This window comes from Marmota flaviventris, chromosome 2, assembly GCF_047511675.1.
Source record: "Marmota flaviventris isolate mMarFla1 chromosome 2, mMarFla1.hap1, whole genome shotgun sequence".
NCBI lineage: Eukaryota > Metazoa > Chordata > Mammalia > Rodentia > Sciuridae > Marmota > Marmota flaviventris.
Window position 1 is genome coordinate 164,828,013 of NC_092499.1, and position 14,161 is coordinate 164,842,173.

At 35.6% G+C, this 14,161-nt stretch overlaps 2 protein-coding genes across 4 annotated transcripts in view; one reads left to right on the top strand and one right to left on the bottom strand.

The window, feature by feature from the left end:
- Positions 1-10,471, bottom strand: part of Ndufaf5 (NADH:ubiquinone oxidoreductase complex assembly factor 5) — a 30,718-nt gene extending 20,247 nt beyond the window's left edge. The window contains exons 1-4 of the mRNA XM_027955819.3: positions 10,155-10,471; positions 7,605-7,645; positions 5,694-5,757; positions 1,053-1,100 (exon numbers count right to left, since the gene is read on the bottom strand). Coding sequence (XP_027811620.2) covers positions 1,053-1,100; positions 5,694-5,757; positions 7,605-7,645; positions 10,155-10,376 — 375 coding nt within the window. The 5' untranslated portion in view covers positions 10,377-10,471. The remainder of the gene's footprint in view (positions 1-1,052; positions 1,101-5,693; positions 5,758-7,604; positions 7,646-10,154) is intronic.
- Esf1 (ESF1 nucleolar pre-rRNA processing protein homolog) overlaps positions 10,469-14,161 on the top strand; it is a 73,632-nt gene continuing 69,939 nt past the window's right edge. The window contains exons 1-2 of one of the 3 annotated variants that reach the window (XM_071608717.1): positions 10,469-10,554; positions 11,995-12,673. In XM_071608717.1, coding sequence (XP_071464818.1) covers positions 12,037-12,673 — 637 coding nt within the window. In that variant the 5' untranslated portion in view covers positions 10,469-10,554; positions 11,995-12,036. Of the gene's footprint in view, positions 10,720-11,052; positions 11,168-11,994; positions 12,674-14,161 lie in introns of those variants that run through there. The other 2 variants (XM_027953653.3, XM_071608718.1) reach the window with 2 other exon arrangements.

Sequence of the window (14,161 nt, forward strand, 5' to 3'; positions counted from 1 at the left end):
TGGGTGAATACGTTCATACTTAGATATTTTAAAAGTCTAAATATAACTCAAAAGCTAGTCACTGTAAGTGAAATGACTGAAATATTTGATGATAAGCTAATTTAAAACTTTTAAAAAGCAATAGACAATGCAAACAAACTGGGGAAAATATTTACAATATACAAGATAAAGGCTTAATATTCCTAAAAAACAAGCTCTTACAATCACCTAAAATAAGAACCATGAAGGACAAGGTGAAGGCATGTCACAAAACAAGTTGTGAAATTCACAAGAAATACCAATAACCAAGAGATACCAACAGCTGTTTGGCTAAACCAGTACTCAAAGAGAGGCACCCCCCCAAATTTTTTTGAAAAAAGAGATTTTCAATTTTTGCCTATCAGATTGATAGACAAAACAACTGACCCAGTGTTGAGACAGAGAAGGAGGAAAACATATTTTCAAATAATATTATCATTCAATCTTTCTAAAGGGCAGCCTGGAGAAGTATAACCAAAAACTTAATATCAATGAATCCATAAATTCCACTACCAGAAATTCATTTCCAGACAGAAAAATAATTTGAGCACACACAGTTATTTCACATAAAGATATTCACTGCACTGCTAGTTATTGAGAAACTAGAAATATAACTGCTTTTAAATAGCAATTAAGCTAAATAAGCCATAGGATATTCATATATTGAAACACTATGTAGCCATTTAAAAAGATAGTACAGACACAATTATTATTAACAAAAAAGAATGACATTCTGTGAAAAATGTAGAATGTTATAATATAGTGCATATAAAATTAGTGGAGGGGGACAGTAATATGTCTGCAAAGATACAGACTAAAGGTCACCAGTTGTTGTCCCTGAGTGGGAGAACTAGGGGTGATTTTTTTTTTTTTTTTTTTGTATTTTCTATACTGTTTAATTCTTCTTCATGTGAATCACATTTATGATCAGAGGAAGAGGAAAAAAAAAAGCTAGTCATTTTCATTTTGAAGGAAATAAAGAACTGAAACTATTACCAGGAGATCAGAAATCAACAGTGTTAAAAGCTACCTACCAAAGCATTTTCTGCAATGTCTGTTTGGAAAAATTTTCCAACAGTTTCCTGCAATGGAAAAATTAAAGCTGATCAGATGATCAAAAACAAGCAAATATATAAATGCAGTAACAAATAAAACAATTGTTGAAAAGATTCATTTTTCAGCTTTATAAGGGTATTTCTCTGTCTAACAATAGTATGGTACACAAATGCCTTTAATAACATATTAAAAAACACATTTAAACATAAGCAGCTTACTATATTAAGTACATTTAACTTTATTTAATAAAATAAAGAACACAAGTGCAAATACCTACATCCCTACTTTACTCCACTGTGTTAGGGTTCTGTATTAATTTTTCCATGGTTTAATATACAAATTTCCATAATCTTATGCCAGACATCAGGATGAGCTTCCTGCTTATAGTTACTCAAAGAATTTACAAAGGATAGAGGGGCTTACACATAAAGACTTAGTATTAGGGCTTAAAGGGTTTCATTTTCTCTATTTCACCTATCCTCTCTTCCTTTCAAAAGGAAAGGGTACTACACTATATCTGTTCCACATTAAAACTTTCTACACAGCTCTCTTCTCCAGGATCCTGTTCCTTCCATTTTCTCCTCTACCAATCTTCAATCTCTGTCTTCTAGTCTTTTCCTTCACCTTACAACTGGCAGAAGCCACCATTCTTAAAAACAAACAAACAAATTCAATTCTAAGCATCTTCTAGTTATTTGGTTTATAACCCAGACTCTACTTACTGAGGTTTTTCTTTATAATTTTTGGGACTTCCCTTTCACTGCTCTAGTAAACCTATTTCTGGAGGTAAGTAATAGCCCAAGCACCAACACAGCACTTTGTTGTTGCTGCTCTCAGTCCTGTTTCACTTGACCTCTTTGAAGCCCAACACTGTTAGGCATCTCCTAGAAACTTAAGTGCTTTTTCTTCAGGATCCCCTCCTCTACTAGAAAAGCAGGCCCCTTTCAATTCTTCCACATCTGCTTTTCCCTGCTCATAGTGTAGCAAGGGTATACTGTACCACAAAACCCATCATTACCTGATCACTGCTGATTACCTGAGGATAAATAGTGTGCAGATAAATGGTTAAGGACAGACTCTTGAGAAAGAAGAAAAAGAAAAAAAGGCACTCTGAGTTGTACTGTTTGCTGATTTCCATGTTGTAACTACTCCAACAATGATGGATTTCATTCTAACAATATGGTATTGCTAGGTGTAGAGCTGAGATGGACACAACTGACTTTCATGAGCCAGCTCCAGCACAACTCTGTGAGGGGTGAAGAATGAGACCAATCAACTTATCTGTTTCACTTGAAAATTGAACTAAGAGTCTTAGAAAGAAGGGCAGAGGTCCCTGAGTTGGAAGACCATGAAGACCTCAGGGTTCTGATATACACTTAATACCTGACTCTTAGCAGGAGACTTATTTGAAGCATTTGTCAATTTCCATGGTGTAAATACTTCTGCCATGGCTGATTTCCCAATGTCAATGAGCAGAGGATTGGGGAAGAGAAAAATGGCTTTTCTGAGCTGGTATGAGCCACACGTTAGCACTCCACTGATGTAGGGTACTTGTACTGGGGCTACATACACTAATGAACACTAGGGATGGTCTATAGGGAAAAAAAAAAAAAAGGATGAAGCTCTGGCCATGTAGCACCCATGTAATCCCAGAAAGCACAAGAACAAAAAGGCCTTCATACTGATATTTCAAAGTCCCTATTCCTTGTGAGGCCTGGCCAGATCCATAAATTACTTTAAGAACTCTGTGCAGGGGCTGGGTTGTGGCTCAGTGGTAGAGCACTCGCCTAGAACGCATGAAGCACTGAGTTCAATCCTCAGCACCACATTAAAATAAATAAATAAATAAGAACTCTGTGCAACAACTGTCACTGCATTTAAAGTGGTTTGGGTGGACTTCTGCTTCTTACATCAAGAGATGGGCTAGGAATATCACTCAGTGATAGAGCACTTGCGTAGAAGCGTGGGGCCCTAGGTTCAATCCCCAGCTCTACTATCCCGCCCCCAACATCTTCCTGAAATACTTATCTTTTTTTTTTTTAAGAATTAAAAAAAAAAAAATACTTTCCAGTTGTCATTGGACCTTTATTCATTCATTTATAAGCAGTGCTGACAATAGAACCCAGTGCCTGACACATGCTAGGTAAGTGCTCTATCGCTTAACCACACAACCTCATCTTTCTTATTATTCCTGGCATCTTTGCTGGCTCTTCCTCATTCTTCCAATTGTGAATGGTTGTTTTCTACATCCTTGCCTCAGAGAGCTTACCTATTTCTATGGCTTTGCTTGTAATCTCTGAAAGAGACTTCTAAATAAGTACCATATCCTCTACTTTGCCAGAATTACCTTGTCTCAAATCTTCTGCTATCTTTTTAAGATAGGCATTACTGCTCTCATTTTATAGAAACTGAGGTCTAGAAAGACTGGATAACTGCTCTAAGACCATATAAACAGCAAGTAGCAGAGCTGAGATTTCGAATCCCTATCTGTCCAACTTCCAAGTCAGTGCTCTTAATCTCAACACTCCAATACTAGCCCCCCATTTCCATCTACTTGCCAGATCTCAACAATAATATATTCCTCTGATACTTTAAACTCAACATATTCAAGATAGGAATCATCCCTTGCTCCTTGCTGCATTTCATTCTGATTTTTCCCAATCTCTAAAGTCTTAACTTTAAGATTATCTCACATTTGTTCATGCATTTATCATTTAACATATCTTCCTTGTATGTTATAGGTACTGAGAATTAGTAATGAACAAAAATGAACAAATCTAATATGAAAAGACAGACACTAAATAAACAAACATACATCAGGGTTAATAAATGCTATGGAAACAAGTGAGTAGAGTGAGTGCACTACTACTTTAGAAAGTAGTCAGGGAAAGGATCTGTGATGAGGGGTCATTTGAGCAAAGACTTAACAGAAATAAGTAAGTTACATGAGTATCTTGGGGAAGAACATAGAGAACAAGTGTAGCACAAAGCTTTGGCCTGTTACATGACAAACCAAGGTTGCTAGGATTGCTAAAAATAAGATTTCCTCTCATGGAAGGAAATGTCAGGGCCATGTTAAAAAGCCATACCACTGAGGGCTTTATGGACTGGACTCTAGACTATGACTAAATTAGATGAGAAATCAACTGTTCCGAGCAATGGACTAAAAATGACATAACCTACATTTTAAAAGGATTACTTTGCTGTTTGAATAGATTAAGCTTCCAATAAGGAAGCTACTGCAAAAATCTAGGGAATGGAGTTGGGGCTGTGACACATGGGTGAGGTCCTGAGTTCGATCCTCAGCACCACATAAAAATAAATAAATAAATAAATAAAATAAAAATTAAATTCATTAAAAAAAATATCTAGGCAAGACGTGATGGTAGCTAAGACTGATAAGTAATGGTGAGGGTGGTTAAAAAGTAGTAGGGCTACAGATATACATTGAAATCCAAGTATGACTCTCTAATAGTGAGTCATCAAGTTCTGTTAGGTTTACTAGGTCTCATATATCCCATCTTGTATATCTGCTGCCTCCAAATAGGTGGCAGGTCTTTATCTCCCATACCTGTACCACCTTTAACGCAGCCTCCTAATTGATCTATTTCTTTATCCTCTCCTTCTTTTTCTTCCTGCATGTCATCCTCAAATTAATCTTCCTTAAACATTACTGTATCACATCCCATAGCATTCTAACTTCCCTTCTGCTCTGCTCTGACTTCTAATGCTATGAAATTCTTTAAAATAACATGTCAGGTTCTGTGCCTCTGAAAAGCCAAGATCCCTGCGAATTTTTTCCTTTCCTTTAACTCCTGCCACATTTTAATGACTGTACTGATTCTATGGCATGTACTATTATCAATAACAGTGTTTTAGAAGTCTCATAAACACCCCCTCCCATCCCACACTGGCCCAAGTGTGTGTTTTTATCTACAAAGAAAATTTTACATAGAAATCCCACCTTAACCTTTGTGTCTAGCACAATGTCCTATATATAGCAGCTAAAAGAATAAATGAATGTCTTTATGCTTTGAATTATAAATACAAAATAAAATGGCATGAATATTAACAGTCTCTTTATATTAAGATACAAAGAAAGATTTTTAACTGATGACATTAACATCTTTCTACGTAAAAAATTTAGCTTAGTCATATTTTTCTATAAAAATGTCAATCTAATTTTTCTAAACAGTGCCAGGGACTGAACTCAGGGACTCATGCATTCTAGGAAGGTGTTCTACCACTGATCTATGCCTCCAGCACCAGATTTTTATTGTGAATTAACACAATGTTTGAACAAACTAAGAACAAAGAGAAATATATATAGGCTTTTCAAAAAATATATATAATAAGTAGAAACACTGGATAAAATGAATTAGCAATTCTGATATAAACAAAATCTAAATCTTAATATGATTCAACTGAATTGATTGGCCAATTCATTTTTTTAATATTTTTTAGTTGTTGATGGACCTTTATTTTATTTGCTTATTTATATGTGGTGCTAGGAATTGAACCCATTGCCTCACCCATATGAGGCAAGAACTCTATCACTGAGCTACAACACCAGGCCCTAGCCAATTCATTTTTAAAAGTAAATAGTTGAATAAATATACCTTATTCAAATGCTGTGCTATGTAACCTCTTCCACAACCAACATCCAAAGCAAGGGTGAAATCTCTAAAATATAAGACACAGGAGTTATGTTTTATAATACAGTCCATAAAATAATTAAGAACCAATTTTTTCTTCAGTAGAAACATTTTATTGAATGCAATTCTTAGAAAATTATATGGGCTGTCTTTTCTGCCTTGCCTTGCAACTGTATCCACCAGAGAGCATACTGTATAGAAAAAGTCTATCTGATCCAGTCATTCATTCACAGGACCTCATGAAGAACCAGTTTTACCACAAGGTGGCTCCATGATGTGGATTAAAAGAACAGATTTAATGACAGTGTTTTAATTTAACAATACATCCAGATAAAGAATGAAGAGATTAAATGTAAATTAACAATGAAATACTATTGACTTAGTAATTATCCCATTTCTCAAATTTGTTGAGTATTAATATGCTAAATTAAATAAAAACATTTAATAATAGGTAACTTTTGCTAAAAATTTATCAGGCTCAAAGTATTAAAAGTTCTAGGTGTCCTGAGTTAAGTAGGTCAACATGGGTACTTTTAACTAATAAGGAGCAATCAACATTTTAATTCGGTCAGTTTGAATCTTAAGGCAAAAACAGTATCCTTCATACCATGTTGTACCCTTTAAAAAATATCATATCATACTATATCAGTATAGACATTTAATTATAAGCCATATGTTTAAGATAATTTATGACAAAAAGTTAAAACTTTATCTACTAGTAACATTTCTTCCCTAAAAAACTAGAAGAGTCCCTGTTCAATTTTTCTTAAAAATATATGTCAAAATTATAGAACACCAGTAGTAAGTTAAAGAACCTGTGGTGACAGTCAGTCATTTTCTGTATTTTTAACCTAATGCCCTATATCTTGATTATGAACATAGGCAATGTGGTATAGTTACATACACAGGTTTTAGAATTAGAAAGATGAAAGTTCAGATTTTGTGTCTGCAATTTACTAGCCCTGTCACCACTGATTTAACTTTGCTATATTTCACTTTCTTCATCTAAAAATGAAAACATTACAACTTTCCATCAGAGTTGGTGTGTCACATGAAATAGTACATTTAAAATATTAGGACAGTACAAACATACAACAAAAATTAGCTAAATTAGTTATATTACTGATTATATAAACTTATTAATAGAGTCTCAGATCCCACAAATAAAGACATTTAAGAGTTAAGTTTTTAAAAGTCAACAGAAGATCAATATTGAGAATATAAACCACTCTTTGTAAAAATAAAATATTAATGCAAGGATAGTTAGACAAGTATATTTAACAACTTAATTCCAAATACTTAATGTTTAAGACCTGCTATTAGGCATAATCACAGGTCTCTTCATAGACTTAACTGTGCTTTGTTCAGTCATGACATAAGTTTGTAAATTCAAATGGATGTAGAAAACTTAATGTTTCCTTTATTATATCACAAATGACCTATAATCCAGTCAAAATGATTACAGTAGTTTTTTGTTTTGTTTTGTTTTTCTTTTGGCTCTTTAAAATAATGGAACTAAAGAAATAAATGAAATGGGGGACCTATTTGAAACAACGAAGCATTTTTTTTTAACCTTAAAAATTAATTCATCCCAAGGCACTTACTTTGCAAAAATATATCTAAAATACAGTTGGAATTTGTGATTTTATAAAATTCCCTTTTTTATAGACAAATATAATAAATTCACCCAACCTTCGTCTACTTTAATGGATGGCTTTTAACCAAAAGTGCCTGTAGTCCCAGCTATTCAGAAGGCTAAGGCAGGAGGATCATTTGAGCCTAGGAGTTTGAAGCCAGCTTGGATAATACAGTGAGACCCAAATCAAAAGTAAAATAAATTAAAGTTGATTATAATTTAAAATAACCATCATTTACCTGGATATGTCATATATACGGTCTGCAATCCGATTTCCAACCTGAAAAATTACAAGAAGCAACGAAGTATATATGTCAAGTAGGTTTAACAGAGAAGTAACATTCTTTCCCCAGTATTCCATAATCAATAGGTTACTTATGTTTTAGCATGATGATAAGTAATTCCCTTTATCCTTTTCCTATTTTAACAAGAAAATTTCAAATCCTGAATAGGAACACAAAATATTCCAAGAAACAGGCAAATTATTCTTTGGAAGTTAATTTAATGAAATCGAGATGAAACTTTCTTAAGAATGTGTGTGTATGTGTGTTTACAGTTTTACATTCCATAAGATCACAAAAATGCATGGCTGGGGCTGTAGCTCAGTGGTAAAGTGCTTGCCTCACATGTATGAGGCACTGGGTTTGATCCTCAGTACCACATAAAAATAAATAAAGATACTGTGTGTTCATCTACAAATAAATAAATATTTTAAAAAAAGATCACAAAAATGAAAAGTAACAGGACACAAAAGGCAAATTAATGCCCAGATATATTAGCATGAGTACATAAAAGTGAAAAAATTAGTTAACTAAGATTTATTACAGAAAAGAGTAGACACAATGAAAACTAACAAATCTATGGAACTCTTAAATGAGTTAATAATTTTTTGAGAGATATTTGCAAATTAGAAAAAGTCAAATCTGGGGCTGGGGTTGTGGCTCAGCGGTAGAGCGCTTGCCTGGCATGCGCGAGGCCCTGGGTTCGATCCTCAGCACCACATAAAAATAAAGAAAGAAAAAGTCAAATCTGAATGAACCCCCCCCCCCCCATCCTCATTCCAATTTAAAACAGGTCATTTTACTGGGCTATCTTCATCTGGCAGGAATAAAGATGTAGGGGTCTAATATTCCCTACATTTTACTCCCTCATAAACATCCCAGAGTTGCAATTAGGACTTGAAAGTTCAGAACATGGGTGCATGTGCTTTGTTGACAGGAAGAGTGGCAAGGAAGGAGGTATAGCACAAATCTTTTCCCAGAGGAATTCACTTTGTAGATCATTCCTAATATCAGTGCATTTGTTTATTATAAAATAACTCTCATATCTCATATTATAAATCTGCACACTGACAAGGCTTCAAAATGTAATCCAGGTGCTTTTCTTGGAAGGAAATAGGGATTAGGAACACACATCTTTAAGTACATTATGTACATGCCACCATGAACTCTTCAGGAGGAAACCAGTAACTGGTAAAATCAGTATAGTGTTGCACTGTTCCTTACAAATTGAGAGAGATGAAATTTATTGACAGTTGACTTTTCTCTCTAATAAACTCTATCAATCTCTAAGCATTGTCTCATGTAAGGCTTCCTAAAAAGTGACACACTGTCAATCACCTGATCAAGCCAGTGACTGCACAGAGTTGTGTTCAAAGTAGGGGCCTGATTAACGTGTGGTGCATTAGCTTCAAAAAGCTCACTGAACTTGACTCCAATTTTGCTCTACCCCTGAAGGAATATCTTCTGATCCCTGAGTTCAGTGCCATTTCAGTATAAACTCAGTCCACAGTCTTCCTAGGCAGCAAGGGAAAGAGGTCCCTCAGACTAGAACAGACAAATCAGGAGATCTAAACTTAATTTTCCTAAAATATAAATAAGATCACATTACTCCACTGCTAAAACCACTTACGGGCCTTATGCTCCTCTAGGGCAGTGCTACAAAAAAATCATGAGTACCAAGCAAGTAATGTAAAAATTTTTAGTGGCCATGTTTTAAAAAAAAAAAGTAACAAGAAATAAGAGAAATTAGTATATTTTATTTTATTTAACCCAATATGTTATAAAAATCATACTAACGTACTCAAAAAAAATTGAGATAATTTATGTCCTTTTTTTGTATTCGGCCATTGAAATCAGGTGTTTATTTGACACTTATAAAACATCTCAATTGGACTAGCTGCATTTCCAAGTCTTAGTAGCCACCAATGGCCAGGAGTTCACCATACTGGATGGAACAGAAAGAGAATAAAATCCAAAGTCCCTAATAACGTGGGCCACCCTGACCTCTTTTCCCATTACCTCCGCCACTGGAACTTCATTGAAAGCTTCCATAAGGTCCTTTCGGACTCATGGGTTTCACAATAGTCTTTCCTTTTACCTCTGAGGCTCATCCCACCTTACCCCACTCCCCTGCCCCATCGCTGCAGGGGCAAGTAATTTGCCTAAGCCGCCGCGCCAGACCAACGCAGGCACTATACCACTTGTTTCCCTCACCTTACTTCTTTAACTGAAATTACATTTCTTGTTGTCTACGCCTGTCTCGCCTTTTCCCCTTAAAATGAAACCATGGCGGTAACTCAAGCAACATTTTGCTGAATGAATGAATGAAAAAGCACGTTAAAAAAATATCCAAGTCCAGCCTTTCTTTGGTGACAGTAGAGGCCGGGAAGAACACGCTGCGGGTCAAGGTCACATGACTAGATCCAGTCGATCCAGGCCCAACGAGAGTTCCCGGATCCGAACATCACAGGCTTCGGACTGTCGGCCCGCGGTGTCCCCCAAACCTACCTCCTCCCTCAGGTAGTCAAACTTCATTGGCTCGGGCTGCTGGGCCGCCCAGTTCTTCTGTTTTCTCTTCAAATTCCGGTCAAAGATATTCAGGGCTCCGGGCGAGGTATTACCAAGGGGAAACACACCGGAAGCGACTTCTCTGCCGCCAAGGTTCGCTGCTGGGACCCTTGCCACCGAAGGCCGTCGCCACAGGCGCCAGAGCCTAGCCTGTCTCAGCATCTTCAGCTGCGACGCAACTGGACAGCGTGTTTTGTCTTGCGCCTGCGCCGGTGCATAGAGTACTAAACGGAAAGAGGTGAATGTAGAAGTAGTTTGGCCCAGTTCGCGTGCCGTTACGGCGGAGCGTCACGCGGAGGATTGTGGGTCCCATGTGAGGCTTGTGGAGAGTTACGACACGGTGAGTGGGAATGGACTTGAGAAGAAGGGCTCGGGAGCGGCTGCACCAGTCTCTGACAGGATCCCCTTCGGATTTGTGAGGGGAGCTCCGCTTCTTCCTTCTCCGTCCTCGCTGTTCAGGCCTTCTCAGTCCTCTTCAAGGCTGCTTTTTGGGAACCTCAGTCCAGTAGGTTCCGCCTGAAGATTGGGAGATGGGAGGAGGCGTTGGTTCTGGGTCCAGTCTGGTGTACCTGCGTTAGAGGTGGGGTGGACTATCTGGATGAGGGCACGCATCCAGAGATGAGATCAAGTCGACTTCCGGTCTCTGAATATTTGATGTTTGTTGTATGCTTTTATTATACCTCTACTAGTTGGATGAGACGGTACCAACTTCGTAAGGCTGTTCAGAGGATTAAGTGCTATAATGTATCTAAAATTCATAAATGCATCAGCGAAACATTTATTTTTTTCTCGGGATATATAAAAAGGTTTTTTTTTTTTTTCAAGTTTAAGAAAAACCGTAGCTTTAGAACCGGCTTTCGTTTTTGAAAGAAAGCAGTACCTTACAATTTGATCAGTCCGTTTTTGCTCTTAACAATCAATGACTTCAGACGGTTTGCAAAACTCAAAACTGGGTAAGCCGAATCATCAGAGACTTTACAAGGGACCAATGCTAGTTCATTTTCTCTCTCTCTCTCATTCTCTCTCTCTCTCTCTCTCTCTCTCACACACACACACACACACACACACACTCTTAGAGTGTTTTGGGGGATCAGCTCATGTGGGCCATAGTCGCTTCTACACATAATTAAGTATAGAAAGAAGTGGTATCCACTAATTAAAGTGAGACTTTACCTGATTCTTGGAGGATGGTTGAATTTAAAGAGGGAACTTAGTAAGCTAACCTTGTAGTACTAAATGCTGTTGGGAGTAGCAGGAGGTAAAGAATAATAGAGAAAATGGGACCGTTTGAAGAAACAAGTGAGACCAATTAAGGCTGGGGAATCTTTTCATTACCTCAGCTTTCAGCCTATAATACATATAGATATACAGCTAAAAATATGGAAATTCTAAGTGAGTGCAATGGGCTAATAAACATTTGCCCTCTTCCATAAAACCTTGAGATTCTGCTTGGTTTGCCTTAAATTTGTTTCTTCAAATGATTTGTAATAGCTAAGAGGATATTTTTATGTTTTTGATTTTCTTGCATGACCCGGAATAATTTGGAGAGATTAAATAAGACTTTTTACTTTTATTTTATGTACATTTAACTTAGAATATGTTATGAATTAATGTTTTAAAAACATTTATATTAAGTATTTAAATATTATTTGATACTTAACATTAAACTAATATTTAATATTAAATAAGTATTTGATATTGATATTTAAATATTAAGTAATATCTAAATATTATTTACATTTCATTGATGTATGTAACATGTGTTTTATTTGTTTTTTAGTATTTGGTTTCTTCAAACATTTGTTCAGTGAGAGATTTTAAAATGTCATCCAAACAAGAAATAATGAGTGACCAGCGGTTTAGACGAGTTTCAAAGGATCCCAGATTTTGGGAAATGCCAGAAAAGGATCGAAAAGTCAAAATTGACAAGAGATTTCGAGCCATGTTTCATGACAAAAAGTTTAAATTGAACTATGCTGTTGATAAAAGAGGGCGCCCCATCAACCATAGTACTACAGAGGACTTGAAACGTTTCTATGACCTTTCAGATTCTGATTCCGACCTCTCTGATGAAGATAACAAAGCACTGAACCAAAAGAAAATGAAGAAAAAAACCCAGACCAAAAATGAAATAAAGTCCAAAAATTTGACTGAGAAGAAAAAAAAAGAAACTGAAAAAGTTAGTCAAAAGGATTCTGAAAATAAAAATGATGTAGATAATTCTGAAAGAATTCAGCAAAAGAAAAACATATGTAGATTTAAGAAGTTAGATTTAGAAATAAGTCCCAAAAAAGATAGCGAAGAATTTACACATAAAAGTACACAAGTGAAAAAAAACATTGAATGTAGTGCAGATTCTTTTCCCAAAGGAAAACTAAGGACAGTAGGCTCAAGCACCTCTGAAATTGGGAAATCTACCAAAATCATTTGTTCGAAGATAAAAAGAGAAAAACAATCAGGTTGGTTGGAAAGAATTAGGGATTCTTTGATGTTAATCATGTTTATTTTTATATTGATCTTTTAAAACAGTAAACAGTTATTTTCATGGTAAGTTGGGAATGTTTAAATGCTTATATGTAAATCTAAAACTATGAAAGAAAAAATAACAAGATTTATTTTTTATTTAGTGCTAGAAGGCAGATGTAGAAATTCCATTCTTAATGATTTTGATTTGTGTTGGGCATTAGTAAAGGCTATATGTGCTAACCAGATAAAGTGTTAATATGTAATCACTTCATAAGAGATGTGTCTGAAGGTAAGGAGAATTGTATATTCATGTATTAATTAATTACTTTAAATATTTGTGACTAATTTGTGGTAGCTAGAACATGGGGTGTGGTCCCCCATATTAAGGCTTTTGCTAGCTTATTTGATGCCTTCGAGCAAATTAGAAAAAGGTATACTCTGAACACATAGCTCTCCAGTGCTCACAGTTTGGTGGGGGATAACACTTTTGAGAGAAGCAACAGGTTGTTTTCCCCTGAACAAAGCCACTCTGCAGGGTACATGGTTTGATGAGTAAAGATGGCTTTGATTTCATCCCTTTCTCCTTTGTAGATGCCCATGTGCAGATAACAGCCCTCTAAACTCTGTGAAGTGGTCCTAGTCTAAAATAGCACTATCCAACAGAAGTGCATAATTTTTGAATTTTTAATAGCCATGTTAAAAAGTGAGAAGAAGGGGCTGGGTTTGTAGCTCAGTGGTAGAGTGCTTGTCGCTAATGTGTGAGGCACTGTGTTCCATTCTCAGCACCGCGTATAAATAAATAAAATAAAGGTTCATTGACAACTAAAAAATATTTTTAAAAAATTGAGAAGAAACAGATGAAGTTAATTTTAATAACATATTTAACCAGTTATATAAAAAATTTATTTCAGTTTGTAATCAATATTTTATAAATTAATGACATTTACATCCTATTTTTGCACTAATATCAAGTTGAATGAGCCGTATTTCAAGTGCAAAATTGCCATTCATGGCTCCTTGCCACTATATTGGACAGCATAAATCTAAAGTGGAAGAAAATCAGAACCAGAGAACAAAATAAAATAACAGTGCCATAAAAGATGTTTAGCAGAGAGCTATGGAAGTGCATAAGAAGGGGCTGCTCAAGGTGTGATAATCAGATAAAAAGTGCTAGAAGATGCACTGTTTTGATTGAGGTTTGGAAAGGATTTAAGTTTGAGGATCAAAGTGTTCTACATATAGAGAACTATTTGAGTAAAGTTGTGATTATTCATGTTGAAAAAGAGAAAAAACATTTGTGATTAGATAAAATCTTGAAGAGGTAAAAGAGTAATAGATATAGAAATGACTATTAGGAACTAGGTAAGAAAACACCTGGCATCTAGTTTGTATTTACATGTTAACTGTTTAATAAAATTTTGTGTTGCCTCTGACAGCAGGAAATTTTAAATATTGATGTTGCTCATAGTTGATGTTGTAAC